The sequence below is a fragment of the Micromys minutus genome (assembly GCF_963924665.1).
Source record: "Micromys minutus genome assembly, chromosome: 24".
NCBI lineage: Eukaryota > Metazoa > Chordata > Mammalia > Rodentia > Muridae > Micromys > Micromys minutus.
The window spans coordinates 30,376,139-30,393,863 of NC_137959.1; the positions used below are offsets into that span (position 1 = coordinate 30,376,139).

The following is a 17,725-nucleotide window of genomic DNA, read 5'->3' on the forward strand; positions in this document are numbered from 1 at the left end:
GCAGAGGCCACCTGGGTGTCGGATCCCCTGAAGTTGGAGTTCTAGGCAGCTGTAAGTTGCTTGATGTGTGTGTGTGTGTGTGGGCACCAAGTTCAGGTTCTCTAAAGGAGTAGTGTATGCTCTGAACAGCTGAGTTATCTCTACTCCTACGTCCCTATGTACTTAATGTGTGTGTGTACATGGGCGGGGGTGGTTAGGGAGATACAAGGCTTTTGAGGGCATCAGAGGTCAGAGGACATCTTTGTGGAGCTGGTTCTCTTCTTTCACTGTATGGGTTCAGGTCCACAGATTGAACTCAGGTCTCCAGGCTTGTGTGACATGTGCCATACCTGCTGAGCCGTCTTGCCAGCCCGTCTGACTCTTGAGCATTGTCTTTTTATATTCTTTGTGTGCAGATGCTGCATGCTGAAGATAAGTACTTGAGCAGTTCTTGAATCTAGAGCAGAATTGTTGCTCCCCCCCCCCCACGAAATACAATTTTTCTTTTAGAAAACAACAGAGAAACAAATTGAAGTTATTAGATTTGAGAAATTGGCAAACATTTTCTTCAAACTGAATGACACAAACCTGACACTCTAAGAAAAACAACTGACAGTATTTGTTGCCAGTAACAAAATCGTTCTTACAAGAGAATTCGGATTTTGAGCCGCTCTACCACAACAGGCTTGACAGCTTTCTGCTGTTTGGAGGCCTGTCTGGTGAGGTCACCGATAACACTGACAAATGGGATTTATGTTCTATAATGAAACGTGTTAAGGTTAGAATATCGATACAGCTCAAGGAACCAATATTTTCTAAATGAAACCTGATGATGTTCCAAGGATACATTTGAGTATAAGAATCCTTGTTTCAGGTGAACGTCTACTTTCAGCCCCCACGAGTGACAGACATCTGTCGGGTGGTATCAGACATCTTTGCATGGCTTTATTAGCCATTTGGGATCACTGGAGAAATGTTCAGTCAGATCTTTATGTTCAGTGACCCATAAAAATGCTAGCTTATTTTTATTTATTTATTTATTTATTTATTTATTTATTTATTTATATTTTTGAAGACAAGATGTCTATATGTAGTCCTGGCTGTCCTGGAACTTACTGTAGATGGTGCTGGCCTTGAACTCACAGTACAGCTGAGAATGACCTTGCCTGTCTGCTGCCTCCTCATTTTGAGCACAGGGATTATAAACTTGTGTTGTCATACAGATTGCAGGCAAATATCATCATCCCTGTCTTGGGATTGAGGTTTCCTTTTTAATTTTTAAGATTTATTTATTTAATTTTATGTGGATGAATGTTTTGTCTGCATTCTACATATGTGCCTGATGTCCTTGGAGTTGAGAAGAAGGCATCAGGCCTTAGAACTGGAGTTACAAATGGTTGTGAAGTAATGTGTGGGTGCTGGGAATTGAACCCAGATACTCTGCAAGGGTCACAGTGTTCTTAAGCACGGAGCCATTTCCCTAGCTCTTTGGGTTGAGTTCTTTAGTTTCCTCCTCAGCTGCTGTCGAACACTGCCTCTCTGCTTCTTTTGCAGTTCCATTGTGATGATATGGCATCTGCCAGCTCCAGCCGGGCAGGAGTGGCCTTGCCATTTGAGAAGTCCCAGCTTATCCTGAAAGGTGAGTGTCATTGCATGAAGTATTCGAGGCATATCTGTCTGGAGAGTCAGGTGTTCTGAAACTGTTTAGGAATGTAGCATTTGTCTCAGATTATCACACTATAACTAGAGTTCTTGGAAAAGAAGACAAATAATGGGAATGTGAGAAAAATAGAACTTTTGGCTAAAATGGTCTGAGATAGCTGATTCTTTGTGTAGGGTCCCCCTATGTACATTAATGCTCTAGGTGGTGCCTTCCAGCCTCATAGCTTTAAATGCCTCCAGTAAAAGATTACTCAGATTGGTGTCTGTAGCTTAGACCTTCCCTGGAACTCCCAGTATTCATGCCAAGAGTGAACATAGAAAGTGCTCATGTCTGTAGCCTTGCTCCTGACTTCTCATCGCTCTTGTTGGCCTGGCAGTGAAGCCGGTACTCCTTCCCAGTCTGTTGCTCACTCCTAGCCAACAGCACTCTGTTCTGGAGTAAGGTCTTCAGACCTGCCTTTCTGATTCTGCCCTTTGTCTTCCTTTCTTGATGCTCTGGTTACACAGCAACCAGTAGTCTTGTTAAAATGTAAGCCCCATCTCTGCATTCAGAGTAAAAGCTAATGAACTCTGTTTTCCTGTGTCCTCTTACCCTCTGCATTCATTTTGCCCAAGCCATTCTGGCCTCCTGGTGTATGCTGACTTCACCTGGCAGGCCTGCGTCTGGCCTTTGCCCTTGCCATCTCTCAGTGAAATGCTTTTAGTTCGCCATGGTCTTTACACAGAAATCACTTCAGAGAGGCCGTCCCCACTCCTTGCTAAGTTCCTCTCATCTGTTACCCCCTCCCCTGCCCTTTTTTTTCTTGTAGGTTGTCATTGCTTAACATCTGCATACTTATATTGAAGGTTTGTGGGGATTGAACCTCAGGCCTCAGATTTTTGCTAGTTTGACTTGGGGAATGTAGCTTAGTTGTTAGAGTTTGCCTAGTATACACAAAGTAGGACTGAGTTCATTCCTACTGAATAAACTGGATGTGGTGGTGTGTACCCATAATCCCAGAACTCCAGAGATGGAGGCAGATTAGAAGTTCAAAGTCATCCTTAACTACACAGACAGTTGGAGGCCAGCTTGGGATACACAAGACCCTATTTCAAGCCAAACCATACCAACCAACAAACCAACTAACCAAGACCAGGGGAAAAGCTAGAGTACAAAAACCCAAACTAAAACCAAATCAGAACAAAGGAAAGGCCTATCCTGATAGAGCTGAGAAAACTGACTTGGGTTCCTGCCTCAGACCTGCCTTTTACTAACTCTGATTTTAGATGAGTTAATTCAGCTCCCTGAAACTTAGATGGCCCAGCTATGAAATAAAGAATTGGAATTTTATTTTCTCCCCAAGGTTTGTTTTTATTTTCTAGGTATGAGTGTTTTCCTGCATCTGCTATGTTTACTACATGCATGAATGGTCCCTGTGGAGACTGAAGACAGCATCAGTTCCCTGGGACTGGAACTACAGATGGTTGTGAACTGCTTTTTGGGTGCTGGGGGCTGGATTCGGGTCCTTTGCAAGAGCGATAAGTGCTCATAACTGTTGAGCCATCTCTTCAGTCCCTTTTTTTGAGACAGGGTCTCACTATATAGTCCTGCTGAGGTAGCCTGAAACTCACTGTGTAGACCAGACTGACTTTGAACTCATAGAAATCCACATTTCTCTGTCTCTCGAGTCCCAAAACTAAAGGTGTATATCACCAAGCCTGGCAGGAACTTGTTGATTTTAAGGAGATTGTCTAGGACATGTTCCTGTTTTTAAAGTTAAGGTATGCAGTGCTCCTATCTCACCACTAGATGGCGTCAGCTAGCCTTGAAGTACGAGCAAAGTGGTACATTTTCCATTTAAGTTTTATGTCTGTGACAAACCTTTATTCTCAGTCCCATTCCTGTTGCTTGTCTCTTAGCCCCAAAATGTTCTTTGTTTTGTTTCTTGATTTCCTCCGTACTGTAGCTTTTGGGTTTTGGAGTAGTTATTTCTTCAAAGAACCCAGTGGGATAACTGTCCTTTGTCAAGCTGTAGGCCTTTCTGGGACTTGTCAGCTCCCTAAAGGATCTGGGAAGGAGCTTAACTTCCTCTCAATAGAAGGGAACTCAGGGGAGGTTAGTCTTGTAACGGGGAGGGGAGGATGGGGGGAGCAGTGGTGAGAGACATCAGTTATATCCTCTGATTTGGGTACAGGGTGAATAGTATCTAGATTATGTTCCCTCTGATCAACCTGGAATTCCCTCTATTAGTTATCAGTGCTATGGGATAGGTGTCTCGTGGAAGGTGATGCTTGTTGGCTTTATGTTACATGGGTTTTTACCAGTTTGTTAGTGATAAATGACTATAACAAGTGCTGCTGTGTGCTAGCAATGGTGATGTAGGCCTGTAATCTCAGAACTGGGGAGAGAGAAGCCTTTTTTGGCTGGGTAGTAGGTTCAAGTCAGTCTGTGTTCTACAGTAAGATGCTGCTAGTTAAGTTAAAACCAGGAAAGAAACTAAAGAAAAAGGGGGAAGAGAGAGAGAGAGAGAGAGAGAGAGAGAGAGAGAGAGAGAGAGAGATATGAAGGCTGTAAACAGAACAGGTAGTACAGCTGTACCACCATGGAGTGTGTTCAGCCTTAACTGCTACATGAAGAAAAGCAGCAGAGGAATAAGAGCCCAGGAATAGTACACAGCAGAGATGGAGTCAGGTTGTGGGGCACATGCTGGTTCATAGCTCCCTCTTATGTAACTGGAAAAGTGGACCTACCCCCACCACCTCATACACATGGCCCAGGCAGACCTAAAACTCACTCTGTAGCCCAGGGTGGACTTTTGAACTTAAGATGATTCTTTTATCTCAGCCTCTTGAGTCAGTGGGGTTATTGGCACAAGTGACTCTGCCTGGCTTTTTTGTTTTTATATTTGAGAGTAGCTCTGTCCGGCCTGGAATGCCTCATGTAGACCAGGTTGACTTTGAACTTGCAGCTCTCCTGTTCTTCCTCAGCTGCTGGGATTGTGAGTATATGTCCTCATCCCAGCCTCAGTGACCTCTCTTCTCAAGCCTGTTTCCTCCTGGGTACAGTCAGGGAGACAGTATATCCCCATCTCATGAGTTGTGTGATGTGCATTGTCTGTGGTAACTGTTGGTTGGATCTTAGTGATTACCTTTAGGCTATTAAAAAATAGTTTGCAAAAAATAAGGAAATGGCATCCTCCCTGCTTTGCAGTGTGGCCAAGTAGAAATACTCAGAGGCATTGCAGGGAGTCCTTGAGGGCTTCCAGAACCTCGAAGCTCTTCAACCTTAAAGGAGGCTCAGCTGCTCTTAGGAGCTGCATTTGTGCCAACTGTCCCAGAGCTAAGAACGGTAAGCAATCCTCTCAGCAGTGCAAAAGTTAGCACAGCCGTGCAGTGGACTTTGTGACAATCATTTGAAAGTTGATTTGTGGGGACTGGGGTGCAGGCCAGTGGGCAAAGCACTTTGCTATCTCATGTGCTTTTAGGTTGGGAGTGATCTTGTAGTTCTGTTTTGTGCACTCATACTTTTGACTTCTTTGTTTTGTTTATACCCCTTATTTCTTGTTCTAAAAAATGTATTTTGTATGTGTGTGTTTGTGTGTACGTGATGTTTTGGTCAGTAGTCAGCTTTGGGAGCTGGGGATGAAAATGAGGCTGTCCGGCATTCACAGCAAACATTGTCCTGACAGAGCTGTCACCATGTAATTTTTCAACCTTTTTTTTTTTTAAATAAAGAAGACAAAGCAAAACAAACCAAACAAAAAAAGATCTTTTAAAAGGAAATAACCAGATCATGTGCCCCAAGGGGCATATGGGGGTTCTTTAACTCATCCGCCTTTTCTTTCTGTCTCATCCAGTGGTGTCAGCAAAGCCCAAGGTGCACAACCGCCAGCCCAGAATCAACTCCTATGTGGAGGTGGCAGTGGACGGACTCCCCAGTGAGACCAAGAAGACTGGGAAGCGCATCGGGAGCTCTGAGCTTCTCTGGAATGAGATCATCGTTCTGTAAGACTGTCACTTTAGAACGCAGGAGGCGGGGGAGAGAAGGCTGGGGTGGTGCCTCCTGTCCTTGGTCCATGGTGCTCCTCTTTAGGGTTGTGTGTCATTGAGCTCACAGAGCACTCATTGTTAGCTAGGGTTACAGGTCAGCGTAGGAGTGTGTATGTGACTGTCTTCCTGTTTTGTCCCCTGTAGGATGTCAGCAGTGTAGCTTTTAGCATTCTGCTCATGTTAAAGGGGTGACTGGCTCATCTTTGGGGCTGTGATGAATCACTTATTTGTTTTCCAGGAATGTCACAGCCCAGAGTCATTTAGATCTGAAGGTCTGGAGCTGTCATACCTTGAAGAATGAACTACTGGGCACTGCCTCTGTCAATCTCTCCAATGTCCTGAAGAACAATGGCGGCAAAAGTATGTATGATTCATCTCTAGTCAGGGAGGATATGGCAACCAGTTCTGGGGTTGACCATAGTTGCTCTGCCCCTAGAGATCATCTGTGGAGTTTGAGGAGGGCAGAGTTCAGCATGCTTGGCCCAGGGCTGTAGGATGCAGAACTGTGTCCGTCCCCTAATTCTTCCTCAGGGACGGAGCTATCCACTTTCTCACTCAGGAGACATACTATATGTTGAATACCTCCTGCTGAAACCATTGCTTTTCTTGTCTGAGCCCTGGAACAGAACAAAGAAGCTGTGTGCATGTGTGTGTGAGTTCTAGGTTTTGGGTAGGAATACAGAAGGTGCCCTGTGTCTCCTGGGGATGTGACAGCAGCTCCGTCTGAATTACCTCAGGTACCTCTGCTGGCCGGACATAGAAATCCTCAGGTCTGTTCCTCACTGTTTATGGCCAGTGGCATAACCCACGCCTTCGGGCTGTAGACCCTTCCTCATAAAGCTTCTATTCAGAGCGGTACCATATGTGCAGCCAACTGCTGTAGAAAGAAAGGCTCCTTTTTCTCCTCCTGTGGAGAAAATATTTTTTGAAAGTGAATTTAGCCTAAGTGAGACCCAGAGTAGGGACTGTTGAGGCTTAGGTACAGCTTGAGGCTTTTCCTTCAGAGCCCACCATTCTTGCTGGGATGCTTGGGAGGGCTTAGCTCCTCCTATTCTCTGTTCCTTTCCGATGGACATAGAGCAACATAGTGAAGTATTGTTTAGGACCAGGAACATGCCTTTGTTTTAGGTTTTTTGTCGTTTGTCTTGGCCCTTTTTATGTATGTGGTGTGTGTGTGTGTATGAATGTATTTGTATGCTCATGTGTATGCATACATGTGGTCGCCAGAGGTCATGTTTTTGTTTTTTGAGACCTGTAGCTCACCAACTATGTTAGGCTGCTGTCCAGAGATCCTCCTGTTTCTGTCTCCTCAGGATGGGCATAACAGGTGTGCGCAGTATGCCTGGCTTTTTATGTGGGTCCTAGAGATTTAATTGGGGCATCATGACTATGTGGCAAGTACTTTGCCAGCTGAGATATCCCCCAAGCCTCTCCACTACTATTTTTTTAAGTAGGCTAATCTCACACTCTGCAGCAGAGGATGACCTTGAATTCCTTCTCCTACTTCTACCTCCCAAGTATTAGACTTAAGAGGTGTACAGTACTGTACCTGGCTTCTGATTTGCTCTTTATTTTTCCAGTCTTTAGTCTACTTCTTGTAATTTAAAGGTTGTGAAAACATACTTGTGGACATTCTCACTTTAAGATGAGATATAGACTCTGGTTGCTGTGGGGGCACACCTTTAATCTTAGTACTCGGGAGGCAGAGGATCTGACTTCAGTTCCTAACTCTTATATACCTTCTAATAGTGCCACTCTATGAGCTTAAGGTAGTCATTTTTATTCAAACCACCACCCCTGGGTTCAGATCCCAGCACCCACATGGCAGGTTATACAGGTGTTCCTGTATGCTTTGCAGCATGCGTTTAACTCTTTAAGGTGTGTTTATATATACATATATATGTATGTATGTATGTATGTATGTATGTATTGCTTTTCTGGAACATGGCCTCCCGATAAAACCCATGCTGACTTCAAACTCTTGGTGTCCCCTGCCTCTTATTTTCTTTTAAAAGTTTGCTGATTTTGTACATGTGTGTGCTTGAGTGTACCTATGTGCACCATGTATATGCTGGAACTTAACCTGAGTCCTTTGGAAGAGCATGAGTGTTCTTATCTGCCGAGCCAGCTCTTCAGTCCCTTATTTCTTTTTAGTTGTGATAAAATACATATTTTTCATCTTAACTTGTTTAGTTATGGCTCAGTGATGTCATGTAGTTTCCCACTGTGCCATCCATCCCCAGAATCCTTTGCATCTTATAAAACTAAAAGTTTATTCTTACTAAACAACTCCATATTCTCCCTAGCAATCAGGGTTCTCTTTTTATTTTACACTTTAGGTACCATATGTAAGGAGAAATGGTATTTACCTCATTTCTATTTGTCTGATTTTATTTTTTAATTACATTTGTGTCTGTGTGTATGTGTACATGAGTGCAGGTGCCTACAGAAACCAGAACAGGGCTTGAGTTACAGGCAGTTGTGAGTGGCTATTAGGAACTGAACTCATGTTCTGCAAGAATACTATGTACTTAGCTGCTGAGTTCTCTCTCCAGCCCCCTGTATTTGTCCTCTTTAAAATAATGTTTTAGGGGCAAGAGAGAGGACTCAGCAGTTAAGAGCACTTGTTGTTCTTTCAGAGAACCTAAATTGGGTTCCCAGCAATCACACAGTGGCTCCCAGTTGTCATTATAGTTTTAGGGGATCCAGTGTCCTCTTCTGGCCTTGGTTTTTGGCCAGGTATGCATGAGGTGCAGCCAAAACACTCAAAAATAAATCTTTTGAAAGACTGTTTTGATTTTCATAAGACAGAAGTTCACTCTGTAGTCCAGGCTGGCCTTGAATCAATGATAGTCCTTCTGCACTATTTTCTAAGTCCTGTGTAGCTAGCTTGCCTTTAGTCTTTTGGTTATATGCACAGCCATGCAATTGCCTCTTGCTGGGGGTGGGTTAGTTCTGGCTTATGTAGCAATGCTAGAGGCTGACTCCATCCTCCTTGCATGCTAGGAAATGCTCCACTTAGCTCCATCTCTGGCCTTCGTCTTCATTTTTGAAGGGCTTTTCTACTGTTTCCCAAATCTACTGGCCTCATGAAAAGTGTCACTATATCTGTAATTATTTTCCTAAAATCCAAATTTTGATAGCTCTGTCATGCGGCTGTGTGAAAGTTAAGGTTAAGTGTTTGAATATTTTTCAGTGTTTGGCACACAGAAAACTGTAGTAACTCTCAAGTTTGTGAATCTCAGTGCTTGGTGCTTTAAGTTTACTCAGGCTAATTTACTGAACTAGTTAAATTTAGTTGGCTAAATTTAAACATGTTTCAAGATTCTGGACATGTGTTGTCAAAAAGTTGTATCAATTTATCCTGCATCAGCAAAGGCAGGATTGCTGATTTCTGTTGTACTGTGGCATGGGGAAGATGTCTGTCTTTCTGCCTCCCTACCTGCCTGCCTGCCTGCCTGATTGCTTGCCTACCTGCCTACCTACATACTGAGAGAGAGGATTCTGGTTAGCCCTGGCTTTCCAGGAACTACTATATTTTGTTGCTTGTTTCTTTCGTATGTTGGCACACCGAAGATTTTGTTTACTTACTTTCTTACTTGTGATCTTACTGCTTACTGAGAAAGAACTCTGGTTGTCTGGGAAATGTCATGTTTTGGTTTTTGCTGTTGCCTATTTTTCTTAGTTCTAAATCAGAAAAGTGTAACTTTTTCATTTTTTAAATTTTTTTTGTTTTATTACCTTTTCTTTTGGAAAGAAAAGAAAGGCTCCCCACAAGCCTAAGCATGCTTTCTCTATCCAGTGGACTTTACCCCCCTTCCCTTCTGCCACATAGCTGTTTGACAACCTCCTTTGTTGAAAGTAACAACTTTCTCAGACTCTGCACATATACAACAAAGACTCACAAGCATGGGTCTTCTCTAGCTCTTCCCTTTAGCAGCTACTGAGATTTAAGCCTTGCTTGCCTGGAAGTTTCTCTCTTAAACTCTAAGAGAAATGTCCTAGAGCAGCAGTTCTCAACATTCTAATATGACCCTTTACTATACTTCCTCCTGTTGAAGTGACCCTGACCATAAATTATTTCATTGCTACTGTAATTTTGACACTATTATGAATTGTAACATAAATATCTGACATGCAGGATATCTGATGTGCAACCCCCATGAAAGGATCAGTTGACCCCAAAAGGGTCATGACCCACAAGTTGAAAACCACTGTCCCAGAGCTTCAAAAGAAAACTTGGCTTTATTTAATAATTATTAGCATTTTTTGCTAGCTAGATATGGTTATATACACATGTAATCCCAGCATTCAGGAGGTAGAAGCAGGAGGTTCAGGAGTTCAAGGACAGCGTAGGATACAGGAAGCCATATAAAACACAAAAATAAAAAGGGAATAAAGCACTTTTTATTCATGAATCCATGTGAATATGTCTGTGTGTGTATGTGTACATGGGTGTGGGTGCTCTCAGATGCCAGCAGATGGCATTTGATCCCAGGAACTAGTTACAGGAAGTGTGTGCTGCCTGATGCGAGTGCAGAAAACCAACTCTGGTCTTCTGCAATAACATCAGAGTGTTTTTAACTGCTGAGCCATCTCAGAAGACCCATTTGCTTCAAAATAGTGTGTGTGTGTGTGTGTGTGTGTGTGTGTGCGCGCTTGCATGCACTACCACATTGGGCTGTGGTTTTCTCTTTTAATTTAGTGTATTAACTTTCTAGACTATATTTAACTGCTCAAGGTTATTCCTTGAGTTTGGTTTGATTCCCTTATTAACAGTCTGCTTAGGAACTTCTATTAATATTCTTGTAACAACTATGGTTCTATTCTTCTGTTTTTCAGTTTTAAAAGCTAGACTATTTTTTAAATTACTTTTATTAATTGTTTTTAAAAGCAGGGTTTCACACTGAGACCCAACTTCTTCTGTAGCCCAGGCTGGTCTTAGAATTGCAGCAATCCCTTTGTCCCAGTCCCATGAGGACTGGGATAGAGGCACGTGCTCCCACTGCCTGGCTTTAAGGCTAATTTTCTAAAGTGAGTGAAGCAGTTTCCAACTATGGGGACAGATGGCAACAGGGCTATTTTCTGTTCTAGGAGTACAGGAAAGAGCCCAGCCATAAAACCAACAAGGCCTGGCGTCTTCATTTGAATAATTCTTTGATGACTTCTTTAGTCTGCATGTCCCTCTGCAATTATTGGTTTATTCAACTTTCCCGATTCATCTTGAGTCAGTTTTTCAGCAGTGTTATATTTTTCAAGTGTGTGTGTGTGTTTAATTTTTTATTTAAAAGTTTTCCCAGGATTCACTCAGAGCTTCTCTTACAAGCTAGGTAAATAGACTACCACTGTGTTTTTCATCTCCAACCATCCCCTCCCCTTCCCTCCCCTCCCCTCCTCTTCTTTGTTTTTTGGCGGTACTGGATCAAACTCATGGTCTCGTGTATGCTAGGCATTGGCTTCAGCTTTTGCTACCATTACCCGTTGCGCATGAGCTGTAGCATGTTGTGTGTATAGCTTTGTGGGCAGTGAGCTCGTCAGATGAGACTCAGACAGGAAATGGGGGTCATGACAGGGCAGCAGCTGCCTCTTCTTACAGGCACATGGCCTTGTGAATGACAGCAGGAGGGTATGTCTGCATGGTATTCTGGTCATGTTTCATAAGGCTTTCTGTTTCAACAAGAGTCTTCTGGCATACATTATATAGAGAAATGATTAGTAGCATGTAGATCTTGAAGCCAAAGTAACAATTTAAATTCCACTTCCACCAGCTCTGTGGTGTTGGACATTAACCCCCATGTACTTGTTCCTTACCTGGATTAAATGCTTGGTAACAGTGGCACCCTCACATGTCAGATCTCAGTAAGCAGTGGTTATACATTCTGCCCAGAGATGAGAAGCTTTGGTTCCCAGAAATGGGAAACCTGTTTCTTCATGTGGAGATTTCTTGCTTGAATGGAAGACAGTCCTGAGGTTGTCTGAGGATAACTCTGTCAAAGCTTTGGAGAATGTGACTTCTGAATGCTGTTCTTGCCATGGGCCATTTTGTTAGTAGCTCCTTCCTACGTTGGGTTAGAGGTGCTTGCAAAACAGTTTCTAAGTATGAATGCAGCTATGTAAGGTAAGTGGGTCACAGTCCGTTAGGTTATTCCTCCTTCTTGCCTGGTCTTTCTGTCATAGCTTTTCTCAGGAAAGGACCTGGTGGACAGTGAGTGCCCTACCTGGTGTTCCTTTGCTCCATAGGTGTAATTGCTTTTTCCACTTACTTTGTTTTCCCTAGGTGAACTTGCAAGTTTACCAGGGAAACTCAGCTGGCTGTTTTATGCCTTCCCTTGGTAAGGGATGCTGTGATGGAGGGTTTTCCCCTCAAGACCTGTGGTTTTGAGTGGTCAGGCTTACTGACTTTCCATAGGGACATTGACCTGGCTATAGCTGCAGAAAGGACCTGACCAAAGGGGCTTGTTTCCTAAGGATACCTCTATTCTAGAAGCTCACTCCTGAGCTTACATATTGATTTCCCATTACTTCTGAGCCCAGCACTTTGCTAAGTAAACACTGAGCTAAATCCTCAACTCCTTGTTTTGTTTTTCTTGAGCTAGGGTCTCATAGTGCAGACTGTCCTCAGACTTGTTACATAGCTCAGGATGACTTGAGCTGATCCTTCTGCTTTAACCCAGGATTATTTCCTATATATGATACGTGATCATAATAATATAACCAGCTATCATAGGGATGGGATTATTCTTGGCTTGCATATTGGTTTCTTCCCTCCATCCCTTTTCTTCTCTCTTTCCTTCCCTCCTCCCAGTACTGAAGATAGAACTCTTATGCATGCTAAGTAAGCGTCTAACACTGATTAATAAACCTAGCATGCATTTCTTTTTATTGTGTGTATGTTTGTAAGTGTATCTGTGTAGTATGGTAACAAAGAATGTATGCAGATCAGCAGATAGCTTAAGGGAGTCAGTTCTCTTCTTACACCTTTTGGGTCTCAGGGATTGAACTCTAGCTTGTCAGGCTTGTGTGGCAAGTACTTTACCTGCTGAGCTCTTTTGGTGGCTCCTTCAATGTCCTTTTGACATATTCCCTCCCCATAGCTTTGCTTATATATAACTGTGAGCCAGGCGTGGTGGCACATGCCTATAATTGGGGCACAGTGGAGGCAGAGGCAGGAGGATCACTTCAAGTTTGATCTTGGTCTGCAGAGTACATTCTAGGTCAGCCAAGGTTTCACAGTGAGAACCTGACTCAACAAACCAAAGCAAACAACAGGACCTCACACTCAGATCAGAAATAGTAACATTCACTCTGTGATGAAGCTGATTTTAAAAATCAGAAAAGGCAGAACAGGAGAACTGGCTCAGTGGTTAAGAGCACTGGCTACTACTTCTCCAGAGGACCTGGTTCAATTCCAGGCACCAATATGGTAGCTCACAACCTTCAGTAACTGCAATCTCAGGGTGTCTGTCACACTTTTCTGAACTTCCTAGACATTTCACACACGTGGCACACAGACATATTATACAGGCAAAACATGTACATATAAAATAAAGTAAAAATTTTTAATCAAAGTTTAAAACCAGAATAGAGATTAGGATGTAGCTTAGTTGGTAGTACTTACCTAACACTTGTGGGTTCAGTCCCTAGCACCTCATAAAGTGGCCTGCTGACATACCTTAGCTTCATAGCAAGTTCTCTGTCTCAATAAATGGGCAGATAAATAAATACCAGGAAAGAAATGGCATTGGATTAGTAGCCCCTGCTCCATTTCTGGGCTGAGAATTGAATCCAGGGATTTGTACACAGTAAGCCGGCATTTTGGCCCTGAGCTCCACCCAGTCCTTGTTTCTGTCTTTTTGTTGTTCTGACAAGAATCTCATATAGGTGGCCTTAAACTCCTTTCTGTTCCTACTTACTGCAGGGCGAGTTACACGTGTGTACTAATAGGTGCAGGCCTTACTGCAGGGTGAGTTACACGTGTGTACTAGTAGGTGCAGGCCTTACTGCAGGGTGAGTTACACGTGTGTACTAGTAGGTGCAGGCCTTACTGCAGGGTGAGTTACACGTGTGTACTAGTAGGTGCAGGCCTTACTGCAGGGTGAGTTACACGTGTGTACTAGTAGGTGCAGGCCAGTTCTTGTTTATCAGTTGGTTGGTTTTTTCAGACATGCTTTACTCTTTAGTTCAGGTTGGCCATGAATTCACTGTGTAGCCTGGGTTGGTCTGGAATTTGTATGATCCTTTGACCTCATCATTTCAAGTGCTGTGATGACAGGTGTGTACCGCCAGGCTTAACCCAGGGATTTTTAAAGCACACTCCTGGGACCAGTACATCCTATAAAAAAGGAAATTCTCAGGTCAGACAGACTGCACAGTCAGAACTGGGAGTGTAGCTAACTAGTTGTGAAAATAGTGTTAGACACTGACCTTACAGCACCGTGTGCAGTGGGTTTGTTACTCAGTGGAGTTTGTTCTGGGGTAGTCCCAACTGTGGTGGTTCTTTCTGAGTCCCCTGTGTCTCAGAGCTTCTGTCAGATGGAGGCTCGAGTTCAGACTGGATATGGCCTTCTCAGAGTTCTCAAGAACTTTTCTGGTTTTTCAGTTTTTTTCTTTTTTCTATTTTTGAAACAGGGTCTCACTATGTAGCTCTGGCTGTCCTGGAACTCATTATGTAGACCAGGCTAGCTTCAAACTCACAGTGATCCTCCTGCCTCTCTCCTTCCTTAGTGCTTCCATGTGCCACCATGTCCAGCTAGGCCTTATTTTTTTCTAAGATCATCTAATTGTTTTACCTATGTGTATGTGTGTGTCTGTGTAAGTGTATGCCACTGTGTGGACTCCCTCAGGTCAAAAGAGGACAATGGATCCCTTGGAGTTGGGGAGCTGGAGTTAACAAGCATCTGTGAGTTGCCTGACTCAGGTTCTGAGAACTGAACTCTCAGGTTCTCTAGAAGGACCTTTCATCCTTTTCTTCTTCTTTTTAAATTATTTATGTATTTTATGTGTAAGAGTGCTCTGTTCACATGTATATCTTCATTAGCATGACAGAAGAGGCATTGGATCCAATGGTCCTGAGCCACCATGTGGTTGCTAGGGATTGAACTCAGGACCTAAAGCAGCCAGTGTACTCTCAACCATGGAGTCATCTCCTGAGCCTGACCTACCTTTCTTCCTTCCTTCCTCCCTTTCTTTTCTCCCTTTCCTTCCTTCCTCTCTCCCTGTCACTTCCTCCTCTCTCTCTCTCTCTTTCTTTCTTTCTTTCTTTTTTTCTTTCTTTCTTTCTTCCTTCCTTCCTTCCTTAATTAAAAATAAATGAACATTTATTTACTTCTATGTGGATGTTTGCGTGGACTTGTGTGGAAGTTAGAGGACATCTTGGAGGATTCTGCTTTCTCCTGTCACCATGTATGTCTGAGGGACTGAGGTCATTCATGTCTGTCCTCAGGCTTGGCAGTGTCTTTACCTGCTGAGCCATCATCCTGCCAGTGCCCTCTTCCCCCTTCTCCCCAGAATGGGATTAATTCTCGGGCCTCATGTATACTAGGGCAATATCTGAAGGATTTAGCTCTGCACTACAGCCCAACCCTTTTTTATGTTTGTCATCTAGAAACAAGATCTTATTTAAGTTGCCCAGGCTGGCCCTGGGTTTACAGTATAACCCAGTCAGGGCTTGAACTTTCTGACCTTCCTCAGTCTCCCAAGTAGTTAAGGTTAAAACCCTATTATGCTTCATGCCATTATGCCTGGTTCTGACAGCTTCTTTGTTTCTTTAGGAAATAGTCTTAAAAAATTAGCTAGTGTGGTGGTACACGCCTTTACTCTCAGAACTTGGGAGGCTGAGACTGTTGGATCTATGTGAGTTTGAGGTCAGCCTGGTCTACATAGTGAAACTCTGTCTCAAACAGAAAGAAAAAAATGTCCCTTTGTGCATGCATAGAGTGCAAGAATGAGGTGTGGACCTTGTTTGAAACAGAGGCTCTGTTATTTGCTGCGTACACCAGGTTAGCAGGCCCATGAGTTTCTGGAGATTCTCCCATCTCTCCATAGGGATTCAGGGATTCCAGATGCCTGTGCTTCATGTCTGGCTTTTATGTGAGTTCTGGGTATTTGAACTTAGGTTTATACCTTGAGTAACAAGCACTTTTATCCAGTGAACTATCTCCTCAGCTCTCTGATAGGGTTTCTATATGTCAGTGTGTGTATACACACACACAGTCATATGTACATATCATATGTGCATACAGATATGCAGCTATCTCTGTGCTTTTATACCAAACACCATGAATTCACACTGAATGGGCCTTCTAATTCCAGTTGGAACTGACAGGCTTCTTTGTAACTTTCCTCTTCCATATGAGAAGCCTGGCTCTCAGCATCCTCTGTGTGGTTTATTCATTCCCTCGGATCTATACTATGAAAGGAGGTAGTCTGAGACTTGCCACACTCATCCTGCAGTGAGTGATGAAGTGAGCTTTGTAAAGCTCCTTGCTCTTGCCCACTTATGTGTAGCTCTTTTCTTTCCCTCATGTGTGTTTCTCAGATCAGAAAAAAAGAAGGCAAGCAGCTCCCTGTTTATTTAAACATCGTATAAGCAGAAGTTTGTCACCAGGCTTTACCTCCAGGGAACAGACAAGCCAGTCAGAAGCTTAGCCTCCTTCCAGGCTTCTGAGCATGGAGGCTTCTGCTGGGTGGGCTGTGGTGCCTGGCAGACAGTGCATGCATTTATTGTAAAGTCAACAGACAGCCGTTTTCCCCCACTTCCAACTTAAAGGTAAATCAAACTCCTGAACCTTGAAGGCTGATTCAGTTAGAAAAGAGGGAAAAATTTGAAAGGTTGCTGCTGTTTAGTTACACACAGTCTTAAATTTAAATTTGTAAAACCGTTCAGTTCTTTTATCTGACAAGGAGGCGGGTGAAAGGGAGTGTGGGGTGTTGAGCTAGGGAAGGCAGTGCCTAGAACACTAAGATATATGAGCTGCAATGCCTTGAGCAGGCCCCGTGGTAGAGACAGATAAACCAGTCCTGCACAACCAGTTAGTTATGTTTGTAAACTTGGTAAGCTGTTAAGACCAAGTGTTTCCAACTCATGGAAAATTCATGGCAATACTAGATCCAGAGGCTTTTTCTCCTGCTCCTGGGATTAGGTGTCACCAACAGTTCTCAACTTCACAAAAGCATTATAAAATGAATGTTGTATGTGGATCTTTCTAAGACTAGAAACTAAAAACAGGGCCTAGAGTGATAGTCAGTAGTTAAAGTACTTTACTATTCTTCCCAAGGACCCAAGTTTTGTTCTCAGTACCCACATGGCAGCTTATAACCATCTGTAACTCTAGTTGTGGGGATCTAACACTCTTTTATTCTCTGCAGACACCAGCTGTGTGTCCAATGTACACATAGACATGGAAGCAAAACACTCAAAAACATAAAATGAAAAAAGATAGCAAAAGGAAAAAAATTGAAAGTTAGAAAGCAATATAGGCTTCAAAATTAAAAGTATTCATTTATCTTCTCATTATGTTATAATCTTCAGTGTTTAATTCAATGTAGTAGATATTGTTTTCAATTCTGTTTATATTATTTACAAATTGTAGCTGTAAGTGGATCCATACATAGTTACTCTTCAACTTAAGAGATAATGCTAGGGTAAACTTTTTTTAGGCTAAGATTTTCTAAACTGAACTTGAATGTAATGCCTCAAACCCATTGAGCATCCTAGCACATAAGCACAGCTTACAGCCTGCTGCTTGGGAGCTGTGGTTTACCTTCCCCATCAACAACTGTAGAGAGGAGTAGACTGTTCTGCATCTCACTAGTCAGGGAAAGGGATCAGGTTCAAAATCTGGAGTATGGCTTCATTATGTATAGCGCTTTCTCTCTCTTCTTCTTCTTCTTCTTCTTCTTCTGCTGCTGCTGCTGCTGCTTTTTCTTTTTCTGCTTCTTCTGCTTCTTCTTCTTTTTCTGCTGCTTCTTCTTTTTCTGCTTCTTCTGTTTCTTCTTCTTCTTCTCCCCCTCTCCCTACCCCCTCTGTGTGTGTGTGTCACACACACATACACAT

The 17,725-nt window shown here is 43.0% G+C and overlaps 1 protein-coding gene across 1 annotated transcript in view; it reads left to right on the top strand.

Annotated features, from left to right (window-relative positions):
- Positions 1 to 17,725, top strand: part of WWP2 (WW domain containing E3 ubiquitin protein ligase 2) — a 116,615-nt gene that overhangs the window by 12,789 nt on the left and 86,101 nt on the right. Inside the window, exons 2-4 of the mRNA XM_080936613.1 lie at positions 1,534 to 1,618; positions 5,478 to 5,625; positions 5,909 to 6,030. Of these exons, the coding sequence (XP_080792739.1) occupies positions 1,549 to 1,618; positions 5,478 to 5,625; positions 5,909 to 6,030 (340 nt within the window). The 5' untranslated portion in view covers positions 1,534 to 1,548. The remainder of the gene's footprint in view (positions 1 to 1,533; positions 1,619 to 5,477; positions 5,626 to 5,908; positions 6,031 to 17,725) is intronic.